Source organism: Pavona decussata, unplaced genomic scaffold, assembly GCF_977016875.1.
Source record: "Pavona decussata unplaced genomic scaffold, jaPavDecu1.1 SCAFFOLD_130, whole genome shotgun sequence".
Classification (NCBI taxonomy): Eukaryota; Metazoa; Cnidaria; class Anthozoa; order Scleractinia; family Agariciidae; genus Pavona; species Pavona decussata.
Window position 1 is genome coordinate 2,324,885 of NW_028145544.1, and position 13,365 is coordinate 2,338,249.

General features: G+C 41.6%; 1 protein-coding gene across 7 annotated transcripts in view; it reads right to left on the minus strand.

Moving 5' to 3' along the window:
* Positions 1-13,365, minus strand: part of LOC146468639 (receptor-type tyrosine-protein phosphatase delta-like) — a 77,048-nt gene that overhangs the window by 5,068 nt on the left and 58,615 nt on the right. For 6 of the 7 annotated variants that reach the window (XM_085124427.1, XM_085124425.1, XM_085124426.1 and 3 more), the window contains 19 exons: positions 12,297-12,502; positions 11,474-11,798; positions 10,503-10,898; positions 9,369-9,662; positions 8,664-8,767; positions 7,682-8,001; positions 6,911-7,190; positions 6,152-6,197; positions 5,600-5,753; positions 5,272-5,470; positions 4,888-4,975; positions 4,494-4,570; positions 4,241-4,277; positions 3,745-3,842; positions 3,330-3,449; positions 2,652-2,803; positions 2,078-2,213; positions 1,295-1,538; positions 300-376 (listed from right to left, as the gene is read on the minus strand). In XM_085124427.1, coding sequence (XP_084980553.1) covers positions 300-376; positions 1,295-1,538; positions 2,078-2,213; positions 2,652-2,803; positions 3,330-3,449; positions 3,745-3,842; positions 4,241-4,277; positions 4,494-4,570; positions 4,888-4,975; positions 5,272-5,470; positions 5,600-5,753; positions 6,152-6,197; positions 6,911-7,190; positions 7,682-8,001; positions 8,664-8,767; positions 9,369-9,662; positions 10,503-10,898; positions 11,474-11,798; positions 12,297-12,502 — 3,353 coding nt within the window. The remainder of the gene's footprint in view (positions 1-299; positions 377-1,294; positions 1,539-2,077; positions 2,214-2,651; positions 2,804-3,329; positions 3,450-3,744; positions 3,843-4,240; positions 4,278-4,493; positions 4,571-4,887; positions 4,976-5,271; positions 5,471-5,599; positions 5,754-6,151; positions 6,198-6,910; positions 7,191-7,681; positions 8,002-8,663; positions 8,768-9,368; positions 9,663-10,502; positions 10,899-11,473; positions 11,799-12,296; positions 12,503-13,365) is intronic. The other variant, XM_085124429.1, reaches the window with a different exon arrangement.

Below are 13,365 nucleotides of genomic sequence, written 5' to 3' on the forward strand. Positions count from 1 at the left end.
AAGAAGGACGAGATGAGACTGGGACCAAGCAAAAGAAATTTGCACATGAACAACGGGAAGAGCCTGGGTTCTAACTAGGTCAGTCTAACTGGTAGTTGTTCAGAGGCTCGAGGATATACATAGATTGCCATCGAGGTAAGCCTGTTCAAGCCGTTCAGAGGCGGGGAGTGGCAAGCGAGGAGATTGGGGAGAGAAGGCGAGATAATTCTCTCTCCAGTCCCTTCGCGTTTTCATTCCTACTCGCAATATTATTCGTCTGGAACAGGCTACATCGAGATATTTGTGACGGGTGTACTTACGTCAATAAAACTGGCGTTTATGTAATCAGAGCCTTCGATTCCACGAGCAGACATTAATAGTACTCTGTTTGATTCGTCTAATAAAGAGAAAGAAAAAAACAAATACACTGAGTTTAAGGACGGTGCCTACTATTGTTATTGCGCATACGTTCTGCGCATCTCGAGATACTCAGGTTTCCTATGGGTGGTTCCCACTAATACAGGGATAATTTTGCGCGGTTTAAAACTATACGGAGAAAGCAGAACTTAGCAAGTGCCTTTGTTATCTCAAAAGAAAATTAGGGGTAACCATGCATTTTTCAGAGATAATTAAGCTTCAATTTAGGAAAAAAATCCCATACATTGCTTTATAGTTTGGCGCTTTTTAGAGATATTACTGCTTAATTATCTCTGAAGAATGCGTGGTTACCCCCAATTTTCTTTTTGGATTCCAAGAGGCATTGCTAAGATCTGTTTTTCCCGCATAGTTATAAGCCGCACAAAAACACTTCGGTATTAGTAGGCACCGTCCTTAACAGCAAGAGATACAAAACTGACATTACTTTTTCAGGTAAAAGCTGACAACTTTTTCATAATTTAAAAGTTCAACAAGGGCCCTTGTCGGTAGAGTTCCCATAAAACAAACGAGTTAGATTTCCAAAATGGATGCGATTTAAAGTTCGCGCGCTAGAGCGGTTGTCAACCGAGTGTCTTAAGACCGAAACCAAAGTAATTACTCTGACCAATCACAACAGGTGCCAACAGCGCAATGAACCAATCAGAATTCAAAGCAAATAATATAACCGGCGCCAAGCGCGGGAAAAAACATGCGAGCGAGGCACGATTGGTTTTGGTTTTACATCTTATTGGTTGAGAAAGTGGCGCGAGTTTTATCAACCAATCACAGAGCGTAGTAATGCAAAACAAAAACAAAAACGCAATCACTTTCGACACTCAATTGAAAACCGTTCTAACGATCTAAACACCAAAACAAAATGCTAGGAATGATGTCTTACATGGCAGAATATTAGCCAGCCTGTTCTTTGATCTGTTTATTGGTAGGCTCCCTGTGCCCTGTTTTAGCTTGCGGGCTTGGTTGGGATTGCTAAGCTTTCTGAATTCCTCCGTTAAGCCTAGCATGCCCCCTTCACCAGGTTCCGAGAGGCGCTTGATGTGATGTAGAAGATTCCTCGCGTGTACCTCCGTGTTTCCGCACGTGACTGCTTCCAGAACAGCATCGTGGATAAAGATGTACTGTTCCTAAAGATGGCGACAAAGAAAGAAACGAAGGAATAAGAGAAATCAAGAACGGATGCAATCCTCATTATGAAAGCGGGTCTAAATGCAAAGCTCCCCATATGAAAACTAGTTTGCTTCCATATGAATGAAAACTGATTTTCATAATTAAGACTTTGCACGTAGCCTCGCTTTCAAAATGAGGTTCAAAGCAACTCGGAAAAGACCTATTCTCATACGTTCTGAAGAAGTTTCAGTCTTCGCAAAACTCTATTCGCTGTCGTTTCATTGCCAGCTCGTCAGTTATCGGGCGCTCTCGATGAGTTTAAATCTCTGGTAATCTTCTTCTAACCTCTGCCCTCTGTTAGTTGAAATGTGCCCCATCACACCTTACTCCCACTTTCCTTCGATTCCGCACCACCTCTCCTGCGCTTTCTTCAACGATCTCAAATTTGACTCTCGTCAACTCTCTAGCGGCTCGTCGATACTGATTCTCGTGTGCCCAACTTAACAGCTGTACCACACATGCGACGACAGGATTTGGAAAATAAAGGTCCACTTACCCCAGTTTGTACCATGAAGTTGCGCTGCGTTCTTAACACAGTCACGTGTCCGTATATGTCAACAGTATTCTCGTGTTTAACTCTTTCCAACATGGAGTCAACAACCATGAAACACGCTGTGCGACCAACACCAGCACTGCGATAGAAAACAAAATGTGATATCAGGTTTTAAACTAAAACAAAACAACAACAACGCATACAAGTACTACTTTTGAATTCGATCGATGGTGTCACGGAGATTCTGCAAATTTAGACATTATACTTCTTACTTCCGGTGGAAACGGAAGCCTGGGATTGAGCTGGAGGCCTGGCTCTAGCTATTAGGCCAGGCAGCTTAGGTGGAGGTGTGATTTTTGGAAGAAACGTTTTCGGAGCGAATGATCGAACTTGGAGAAACCGTTTTGGTTTAAACTTTGTCAACGTTGCTTTATTACATCTAATTCCGTTGGCAATAGACGGACCAAACCTCTGATTTCATCCACACAATAAAAAAATTAAGGTCCATGGTTTGACTCCAGTTTCCAGACTCCATTTTTAATCCAATACGAAACAGGTTATAAACCGGTTTGCTTACCTGCAGTGTACCACAATGGGGCCTGCGTCTGTTGGATTGTAGAACCTCACTCTCCTGAGGAAAGCTAAGAAAGGAGTGGGGTGGGGTGGTACACCATGGTCAGGCCAACCAGTGAACTGAAAATGTTTGACTTCACGATGTTGCGCTCCTTCCTGTTAAAGAAACACAAACGATCAAGTTGTAGGGAAAATCCATTATTCTACATGAGTGCATTTTAGATGCATACGTTAAATCGGATAATAAACGTACCGTCCGGGCGTGAAAAGCTCGAATCGTTTTCACTGTCTATTCCCACCATCGCGAGAAAAGGATTTCTTATGTATTAGTAGACCAGTAAGGGACATTTGTGGAGCAGAATTACTGAAGGTATAAAGTTTCTTGTAAATTGGGGAACTTCTGTAATTAGTTATACATGGAAGATTGAACTTTCAAACCATGATTTCTAGTTGAACACAGTGTCCCAAAATGTGGCCGAATTTTGACTGAAATCAAAACAAATTTGTCCCAAAAATCATTCATCCGAAATAAAAAGGAGCGAACTCAAACGCGTCCTAAATTAAGGGGGTGAAATGTAGTTAAGGAAAAGATAGTGAAAGCAATATTTGTTCAAAACCCACTTTCAACAACGTTGTAATAACGAACAGGAAAATGTGTTCCAAACAAGTCGAATAAATTTACCTTGCAAACTTGAAGAGTTGTTATTGTGTAGTTAGCGAACTCGACCCAGTCCACAACTGTGACCTCGATATCGCCATACCATTCAGCTCCTTCGCTGGGCCAGTATTGTACGCATTTTTCCTGCAAATAATAAAAATAGGAATTAAGTTCAAAGTTGAACTTTTAAATCTCGTTCTAGACTGAATTTCTATCTCAAGTATCTTTTGAAACGCTTTGCATTTTGCCACTCTCGAATTCTTCAAATTTGAACAATGTACGCCGTATTTTGCTAGCGATCTTAAGTTTGTAAACCTAGAATTCAATTCCGATCGGGAAACAATGATGATTTCCAATCCCATAACAAGCACTGAATTTTGCGTTTTTTACCAAATTTCCATCCTTTGTGAGATTTAACTGAGTACTGAATTTCTCTTACCCGTCCGCGTTCTTCAAGATCTGTGAGCATGACAATTGTGAACGTTTTGTGTTCCCATATCATCCGCCAAAAATCGTCCATTGTGTCTTCAAGAGGACCTGTTGTGAAAATATGGTATGATTAAAAACTGGATCATTGTATAATGCAATTCTAGGGATTTGATTGGCTTAGCGGCCATGGTATATGAGCCATTATACCATGCCTGAGAAATAGCGACCATTAAATTGTCTTCTGATTGTTCTTACAAAGCGAAATCAAAAAGACCTAGCTGTATTCCTTGGCTGTTTTTATGGAACAATTATTCCACTCACGATTGCTGGATACCAGATGATTATCGCCAACTCGGCGCTACGCCTCTTGTTGGCTATCTATCATCTTATATACAGTGCGTGCTCGTGGGATAATTGCTAAATGTATGTTTTAAGTTAGTGTAACGCAGGATGATTGTGAAGACATTTAGTTCACTGGTAAGAAGTCATAAAACAGAGGACGTTACCTTGAGTTGCGATGTACGCATTTTCTTTTCTATAACCCTGAAATAGAGAGACAATAACATGAAATCAGAACAGCCTTTGTGTCAAGAGCTTCTCTCGCGCGCGATCTCAGAGTCATACATTTTCTTATTGTTTTCTTTATCGTTGGTCAAATTCTCCAAGCCAAGGGTAAAAGGATTAGAACAATTCCAACTAACTATCGTAACTAAAACAACCAAATTTACATAAGAACGAAAAGTGATCAGATGTACTTACATCACAGAAATTAGCGTTAATGTAATCTGAACCGAGGAGACCATCAACGGTTTCCAAGCGTACACGAGAATGGTCAACTGAAGAAAAGAGATCGAAATAGTTTAAAACGTTATATCTTGCTCAGTTACAAAGAACGACAAACGGATACAAATAAAGCAACATCGTTTGGACTTGTCGTATTGTTCTGGTCAGTCAGTCAGTCAGTCAGTCAGTCAGTCAGCCAGCCAGCGAGTCAATTAATCAGTCAGTCAGTCAGTCAGTCAGTCAGTCAGTCAGTCAGTCAGTCAGTCAGTCAGTCAGTCAGTCAGTCAGTCAGTCAATCAGTCAGTGAAAAGTAAAGTAACCTAGACTCGTTTATTTAGGGAGACTAGAAACAAAACAGCCTTGTACTCACATGCAAGAATGTTTGGGTAGCGGTTCTTAGGTTTGTTGTATTCTTGAAGTGAAGCATCAGAGGTAAAGGTCTCTCCTGGCTCGATGGACTAAACAAAGACAAAACAAGATCGGTTGTTTAAGAATCAAACGCTCATTTTTTGTTTCCAAGTCCTGCACTTGTAGTCCAGATGTCCCGGATTCAAATCGTTCCTCAGGTAGGAGTGAGTGGAGAAGGGAGGGAGGGGGGATTCTCTTTTCCGCCATTTATTGCACTTATATTATAGAGTTTTTCAGAACTAATTTACAATCAAATCTTAAGGATGAGCAAAAAGTCCAATTTGACGTCACAGCTGAAAGACTTCCGTACCATTATTTTTCTCTATATAATTGCTTCGCTTAGTACCTCATACTCTTGAGAGAACTTGGAATTGTTCTCAGCCTTCAGGCCGTTGATGCGGTCAAAAAGTTGGTCCACAGTTATTGGCGGATGATCCATCATGGCGGGTGTCTGGATAGTCATTCTTTTTAATTCCACAGGGTCTGACGGCTCGCATTTTTCTTCATCCACATTCTTCGGCTTCTTGACCCCCCTACGTCTTCTCCTAGAGTGTGAGAGAGTTCACCTAAAGTTGAGTATTACTATTATCTCGGCCTCTGACTTCACCAGCTTGGGTGACCTGTGGTTTACTCTGCTAGACCTTCATATAAATAGCACCTTATGTCTTTCTCACCTTCTGCAGTAAAATACAGCGAGAGCGACGAGCGCTGTGATCACAACAACTGCCACAACGGGTATGATGATGAAAGTCAAGTTCAGTCCCCCTCCAGAATGTGGCTCTGGATCTTTTATCGCCTCATTGTTCCCTCCTGGATTTGCTTTCTCGCCTAATAAAGAACAGCAACACTGAGTTAGAACCACATAGCGTCATCACAGCGTTTAACCCTTTAAGTCCTAACCGTGATCAGCATCAAATTTCTCCTTGTAATATCAATGCTTATTCAACCCTTGAGGTCATGAGAATTAAGGATATGATCACCCAAAGTGAATTTTCTTGATATTTTAATAACATCTCCCCAGTATTTTTATAAGAAAAGTATGGGGACAAGATAAGAGAATTTGTTCTTTGATATTACAGGTTAAAAGGTTAAGGCCCAGATTAAAGAGGAGAGTCTCAGTGGACCGCACTCTCAAACGGCTCTTCTCGACTCTCAGATGCTTGGCTCTCAATGTACTTTATTTAATTTCATCAGTTTAAGAGAGCAACAAGCAAACAAATTCTTACCAAACTTCACAGGTGTCGCAAAAGGACTTGAAGTAAACAATGGCTCCTAAGATGGAGAAAAAGAAGAAAACAGTCATTTAAGAGATAGTTTAACCTATGAAATATATAGCGAAGGACACAAACCGGACAGATCTTCCGGAAGATCTTCAGACGATCTTCAGATGCCGACGCCGAAAAATCTTCGGACGACCTTCGGATGACGACGTCAAAGGATCTTCGGACGATCTTCGGATGCGTACGTCGAAAGATAGATAAAAATCGCGACTTGAAAAGAAGAAAGAAAAGACTGAGACGAGGACGGGTGTTAAGTTACCCCTTCAAATTCCCTCCCCTTAGCTTCATTTCCTCTTTTGGTGCTTTTTCACTGCGCGATTCTCCATGTCTTTGACGTAGCAAAAAGGGTTTACACTCATCCTATCTGTCATTGCTTCGACATCAACGGATTTTAGGATATTAATTAAAAATGCTAAGGTGCCGTTCGAAAGCACTAGACTGGCCAGTCCTCTATTGTCTCAATTCCATATGATATCTATACCACCGCCAAACCCCTCCCTCTCCACCCCATAGCAGAGATTGAAATTCCAGGGGGGGGGGGGGGGAAGGAGGGCTACCCAAGGCTAAAACATTCAACGGAAAGTATGAAGCTAACCTGGAGTTTCCAGTGGTGTCAAGGGGGAGGGGGCTTAGAAAATATCCCTTCCGTGGGGGGAGGTATGGAACATTTCGGAAACAAATTGATAGTAATACGTCACAACATACCCCTTGATTGCTTTTCACATATGCTCTTGTGAACATGGTGTAGTAAATTCCTTTCGTCAACTCCTTGTTGTAATACCCATACCGGTTCTTAAAATTCTCGTCTCCCACGTTGAATCTCTTGGGAAGCTCAGACTTTCCAAATTTGGCGGCAATGTACGGTTCTTCTTTGCCACTGTCTACCTCTCTCCTGCGTCTCACTTCTTTGAAGAAATCGTCCGGCATCGTGTCTTTTGGCAGTTGGTTGCTGTTGCCCAGCGGTACAACGATCACTAAGTAGTAGCTGTATGTAACACAACACAAAGTTGAGAGTTCTCTTCAGAAAAACAAGCAGAGTTTGTATTTTTGAAGAAAAAGTAAGTCATGAAATACAATTATGCGTCTAACTTTTGAGTCTGTGGACGAAAACCTAAAGTGTGACCATTCAAATGAAAGCTACTGAGCAGTACTTTCCTGTGATGCTGTTTATTATGCTGTACAAGGTGGTTTTAACTTTTTAGTCTGTCGATGAAATCCTAAAGTGTGACCGTTCAAATGAAAGCTATTGAGCAGTACTTTTCTGTGGTGTTATTTACTATAACTATGCTGTAAAACGTGGTTTTACCTCAGAATACATGAATGAAAGCCTAAGTGTAGCAATTAACAAATTAATGGTTTGGTCTAGAAATTCTTGTGGTGAATGGTGATATTTGTTAAAGGCACGAAAATAAAATTCGGATCATCTGTTTTCTTTTAAGTTACAAAGTTCAAAGAGTTAAACTCGTTTAAGCTTACCTAATAGGTCCATTTTTTTCCGAAGCAATCTCCAGCTTTATTGGAATAAACTTGTCAGAGTGCTCATTTTCGAGGATAACAGGCCTCCCCAACGGCGGCGGGTTACCTTTGTCCGTCGTCACAGTCAGCTTAATGCTTGGTCCTTCACCCATGGAATTCACTGCCGATACTTCAATCTCATAAGTGGTGTGAGGAACAAGATCTGCAATAGTGTAGGACTGGAGGCCGGCAGATACCGCGTCTAACTTGATGACGCCATTGGGAGAAAGCCGTTTCGTCTCGCCTTTCTCTTCGTACGATTTTGATCCTGAATATGACACCTGTAGAAGAAAGGCAAACACAGTGTGCTGTTAGAGTTTTAGTTGTTGCGGATGTTTTCCTTTTTACAGGTTTTCAACTGCTTTTATAGTGCCTAAAAAATGATTTTTTGTTTTGGTTTTCCCTAGTTTATTATACCCAGATCGAAAATAATGATAGTTTCTTAAAAGGAACAAGGAAGAATATCGGATGATTTTAGCCAACTCGGCCTACGCCCTTCTGGACGAGGTATGAAGCGATATTCCGCACGATAATTTTGTTAAGTAAGTTCCTGGTAGGCTGTTTACTATGCTTTACAAGGTGGATCTAGTTTTTTTAAGTTTGTGTTTAAATCCTAAGGTATAAGAAAGTTACTGAGCGGTACTTTCCTGTGGTGCTGTTGATCATGCTCTACAAGATGGTTCTTGCTCTTTTAAAACCGTGGATTGAATCCTAATTTTGATTGGCTGGGAACGTAATCTTGTTGATAAAGGGCTTTTTCAGTCAATGACACAGGCAGTGTACAGAAAATCCGAGTTCTCACAACAGGACTCGAACCTATGAACCTCTATGACATTACTAGTTCGGATGCCCTATCACTGATTCACAAGAGACCTGTGGGAACTAGGCCACCAGGCTTGTGCTTTAACATCAAATTTCTTTCACGCAAATCTCGTTACAATACCTTGTACTTGGTTATCCCAGCATCTGTCTCGGGTGGCTTCCAGGTTAATGAAACTGTCTCGCTTCCAGCTGTCACAACCTTCAGCTCACGACAAGACTCTGGCACTAAAACCGAAAATAATTATCTTAACAAGAGATGTGAAATGTCTACCTCCCAGTCTACTGACAGCTTACACGATTGAGTGACCTTCACTGTATTAATATGCGTTGCACACAAGCCTTTCACACAACAACTACACTCAACATTTACTTTTGATACACAAGGACAGCTACACAAAAAAGTTAAGAACACAGAACATAAACACCATTAATAAGCTTCTTACACAAACACAAAAAGTAAATGGTCGTTGGAAAAGGGTCATTGATTCTCCAAGAACAACGGCTGGAAACTGTTTACGCCTTCAGTCAGGGTGGAAATCTGATAGAAATTTCGTAAAATTCAGTTTCTGAAATATCTTAGACAACGATATATCAGAAATAAATGTTACAGAAATTATTTGACATCAGCTTTCCATATGACGAACTCTGTATTTTGCTCCCGGTTCGTAAAATGGTCAGGCGAGTTCGCGCGTGCGAACGGGTGTCAAAATGGCGAGAAAACGCTAACAGGTTTATATCTGGTTTGCACGTGTTTTCACTGAAACAAGTTATCGCAGGCTCAGTTGTACTGAGAGGTATGGCTGTGACGCGGGCCCCCTCTACTTACAATCATATTTAAGGGTCTTTTTGGAGACTGGTAATGAGTAATTGCCCTGGCCAACAGATGTCCGTGCGGCCACGCGAATCCAGTACTGCGTATCACGTGACAGGGCCTTTATACTAGCGGAATATCCTGTGGCTTCCGTTGAACTCCACTGGGACAGTGGGAGGTTTTTGTCGTCGGAGTAGATTACTAAATAACTCAACACGTCGCCATTGGGGTACTGGGGCGACTTCCATGACACGGTTATAGAGTCCGTGCTACGAGCCCCGGCCGAGAGTTCACGCGGAGGACTGGGAACTGAAACCAATAGAGGTAGCGTTACGGCATGCAATGTTTACAAAGCGGGGAGTCGGTCCACTTGGCATTTGTCAGTTAGTTTGTCACGCAACGCTTCTTTGCACTGAATACAGAAAGGTGTTGTGTGACATGCTACGTGACATTCCTGCGAAGTAGGCCAGGGAGCTCACGTTAACAGCTTACATTAACATATAGTAGGAACATTTCGTTTAATTTAAGTTAAACATAAATTTTAATTTTATATACTAAGAAAATTGTTTACTTTTTAACAGCAATGTTTAATGTTTACCTCCACTGTCACGCCAAAAACGTCTAAAATCTACTTATTTTTTTTCTTTGCATTGATTTTTCAAAGCACAAACAAATAATACTAAAACTAACAAATTAGTAAACTAAACTACGAAACACAAACAACCCCTTTGCTATCTCAAGGGAAGTAAGCGACGATAAAACGCGCGAGAGCGTACGTGAGAGCGTGCGAGAATCCCTTGCCTCGCGTGTGGTGTTTCTCCTTGAAGTATCCTTGAGAATTAGATCCTAATAATTATTGGTTAATATAGCGAAATATCAACCGACATGATGGTCCAGTAGATTAGAAACGCCCCTCTTTTCTCTCAGTTGTAGTACGAGAGACGAAACATGCGCGCGTTTAATTCACCTCCGTGTGGAAAGCTCAGTCTTTCCCTTGCCCTGTTTCGATTTTGTACGCGGCGGTCATTTCGCACCGTTGTGTTTCGCCCCTCTCAAGACTACCGGTTTCTCTAAACAAGGTTCTGCTCATAGGCGGTAGTGTTATTGTTTAGTTCCGGATTGAGTTTTTTGGCAAAAGAAAGGGCTTACCTCCTTCGGCTGTCTTCACCATGACAGGTCGACTCAATGGCCCAGGTCCCATTATCCCGTTGGCTCGGACACGAATCGCATACTCAGCGGACATTTTCAGGTCCGAAAGGATCACGCGCGTTTGGTTCGGGTTGGTGACATTTTTTACCAAGGCCAGTCCCCTGTTGTTCAGTGGGTTATAAACCACCGAATATCCTGCCAGTGGTCCGTTTCTTTTCCACTCGTCCGGCTCCTTCCACGTGACTCGAATTCGCGTCGATGATTGGGTAGAGGCTCTTACTTCAAGCGGAGGTCCTGTGGGGGGTCCTGGTGCGGTTTCCACCCATAAGAATCTCTCTGGTGACCATCCCGCATTGGTTCGTACGGATATCTTGAAGAGGTACCACACACCGGGATCTGAGGAAAGACAACGACGCGGTGAGCGTAGAGGGTACGAGAAGATTCGCATCAAATGATCCACCAAGATCAGCTCAAGGAAAGGAAATGGAAATGTGAGAAACGCTGATCAGCCCCTGCAATCACGCCGCAGGTTAGGGTTCCCCCGCAAGTAACGTATATCAAGGAGACCGCATTGGCTCAAGTTAACTTTGCCTAAATTGTTTATTTAGTCACATAAAAAGGATAATTTCGAGAACAACGAAATACATGAAAATGTATTAAAGGGGAGAGAAGAGTTTGAAAAAGACAAAATATTTTTCATAGTAATACGGCGGAGAAGACGATTTAAAGGAATAGCGCTCCATCTGTTGCCTTCTTCATGGGACTGAAGGAAGGGATGAGCAAACATAAACGATGAAATTAAAAGACGAAGAGAAATGCCAAGTAAATGAGGAGTAAACCGTTAAAGGGAGGAACATTTGAAAGATGTTGTGCAGTTTTAGCTTAAGAGACTACGTATTGTCTAAAAATTCGGAGACCAAGCAGTTTATAGTAATCAGGAATATAAACAAAAACAACACTTAGCAACTCACTTAGTTCTCTGAACGCATGATTCATGGTGCGAGGAAGAAAGGTCATTTCTTTCATTTTCAAGCTTGCCTGATCCCTTCCTCTCAAACGCTGTAATGACTTCCCATATCTCAACTTGTACGATTCCACACCAGTGGCCAAGGTTCGCCAACGAATGATCACCTCATCGGAAGATGAAGGCCTCTGAAAGATGTGTGGTGGGTCGGGAAGTTTGGCCAATGTTTTAGCAAATGCGGGAACACTGCTAGCTCCGTCGCCTTTGATTGTGTAAGCCGCAACTGTGATTTGGTAGGTAGTCGAGGGCTGAAGATCATTTAACTCGACGTCCTGAGAAGTGCAAAGAAAAAAGTCAGTTCGTTTTTTAGGTATATTCAAACGAAAAGCGCCATTAGACTTAAGTCTCAAGTCGTCTTGTTATGCGCCGAAAGAGTCACCGACTAGCGACGAAGTCCGCCTGATTGGATTCTCACGAAAACGGAATTTGAGAAAGTCGAAAGCGCTATAAACAGCATAAGAAAGAACTCGTAAACAGCTCTCATTTGAATGGTTACACTTTGGGATTTGATCCAACCGATTGGAGAGGGGCAAGAGGGGAGGGGGAGGGTTTTCACAATTTCAGGCAAAGTATCATCATGTATATTCTCCTCACTGTCCTTCATATATTTCTTATGTTACTAGTTGGGAGATATTGTCTAAAAATCACAGACAAGGCATTTCATCTTTGGTGATTATTTCCTTTATTCTCCTGACTTAAATGTTTAATCAAGAAGCGACACTGTAAGAAGAAATTAGATTTTGGTCTAACACGAAAAATGTTCATCTTACCAACTCATGTTCGGATGTGGTGTATATAACTTGCGTCGTAGCAGGTGGATTCAGTTGGTTTCCCTGGTCATCAACTTCCTGGTAAAAAACTGTGTAGCCTTGTATTCGGCCATCTTGTTGCTCCTGCAGTGGCGGTGACCAGCGGACAACAATAGTGGAGGAATTCACAACTCTCAATCTAAGCTGACGAGGGGCACCACTGGGGACTGGAAACGAAAACAGCACACCGTGAGACAGCGAAACACAGCAATTCCAGGAATTTGATTGGCTTAGCGGTCTTGGTATATAAGCCTTTATACCATGCCAGAGAAATAGCGACCACTAAATTGTCTTCTGGTTGTTCTTGCAAAACGAAATCAGCAAGATCTAGCAATATTTCTTGACTGTTTTTAATAAAACAATTATTCCACTCACGCTTGTTGGATATGAGTTGATTATAGCTAACGAGGCGCTACGCGCCTCTTTGGCCATCTACCACCTCATATCCAACGCGAGTTCGTGTAATAATTGTTAAATATTGTTTGCAACAGGACATGTTTGTGACCAGGTGTAACAATTATTAAATTGAAAAGAAAACGCAGATTTAAAGTTGAGATACATGGGTTCGTAAAGAATTCCGATTGCATGACATGTTACCATAGGCAATCTGTAAATGCCATAAATATAACGTTCGTGGCACTTACGAAAACATGAACTTTTAAACACAGTACTACATTGTTAAAAGTGTCAAGCTGTATAGCTTTGGATCAAAAGTGAAACAAAATATTGTTAATAAATTCATTAATCCTTCCTCTTACGTAAATTGGAATTCCTTCGTACCTATATCGGTTCTTGATACAAAGATTGATTACATTAAGGAATGAAGTAAAAACGATCTTGGAAAGATAACGGTCAAATCCAATACGGATTAATAACATGATGCGATTTGACTAATCCTTCGCCAGCCTAATTCAGTCCACAAAGATAACGAATTATTCTACCTCAAACTGTAAAACATGATGCCAGACATGTTTCTAAAACCCAAGTTTTGAAAACAGCTTAGCTCGATCGTTTTCCAACTTAGCGAGTT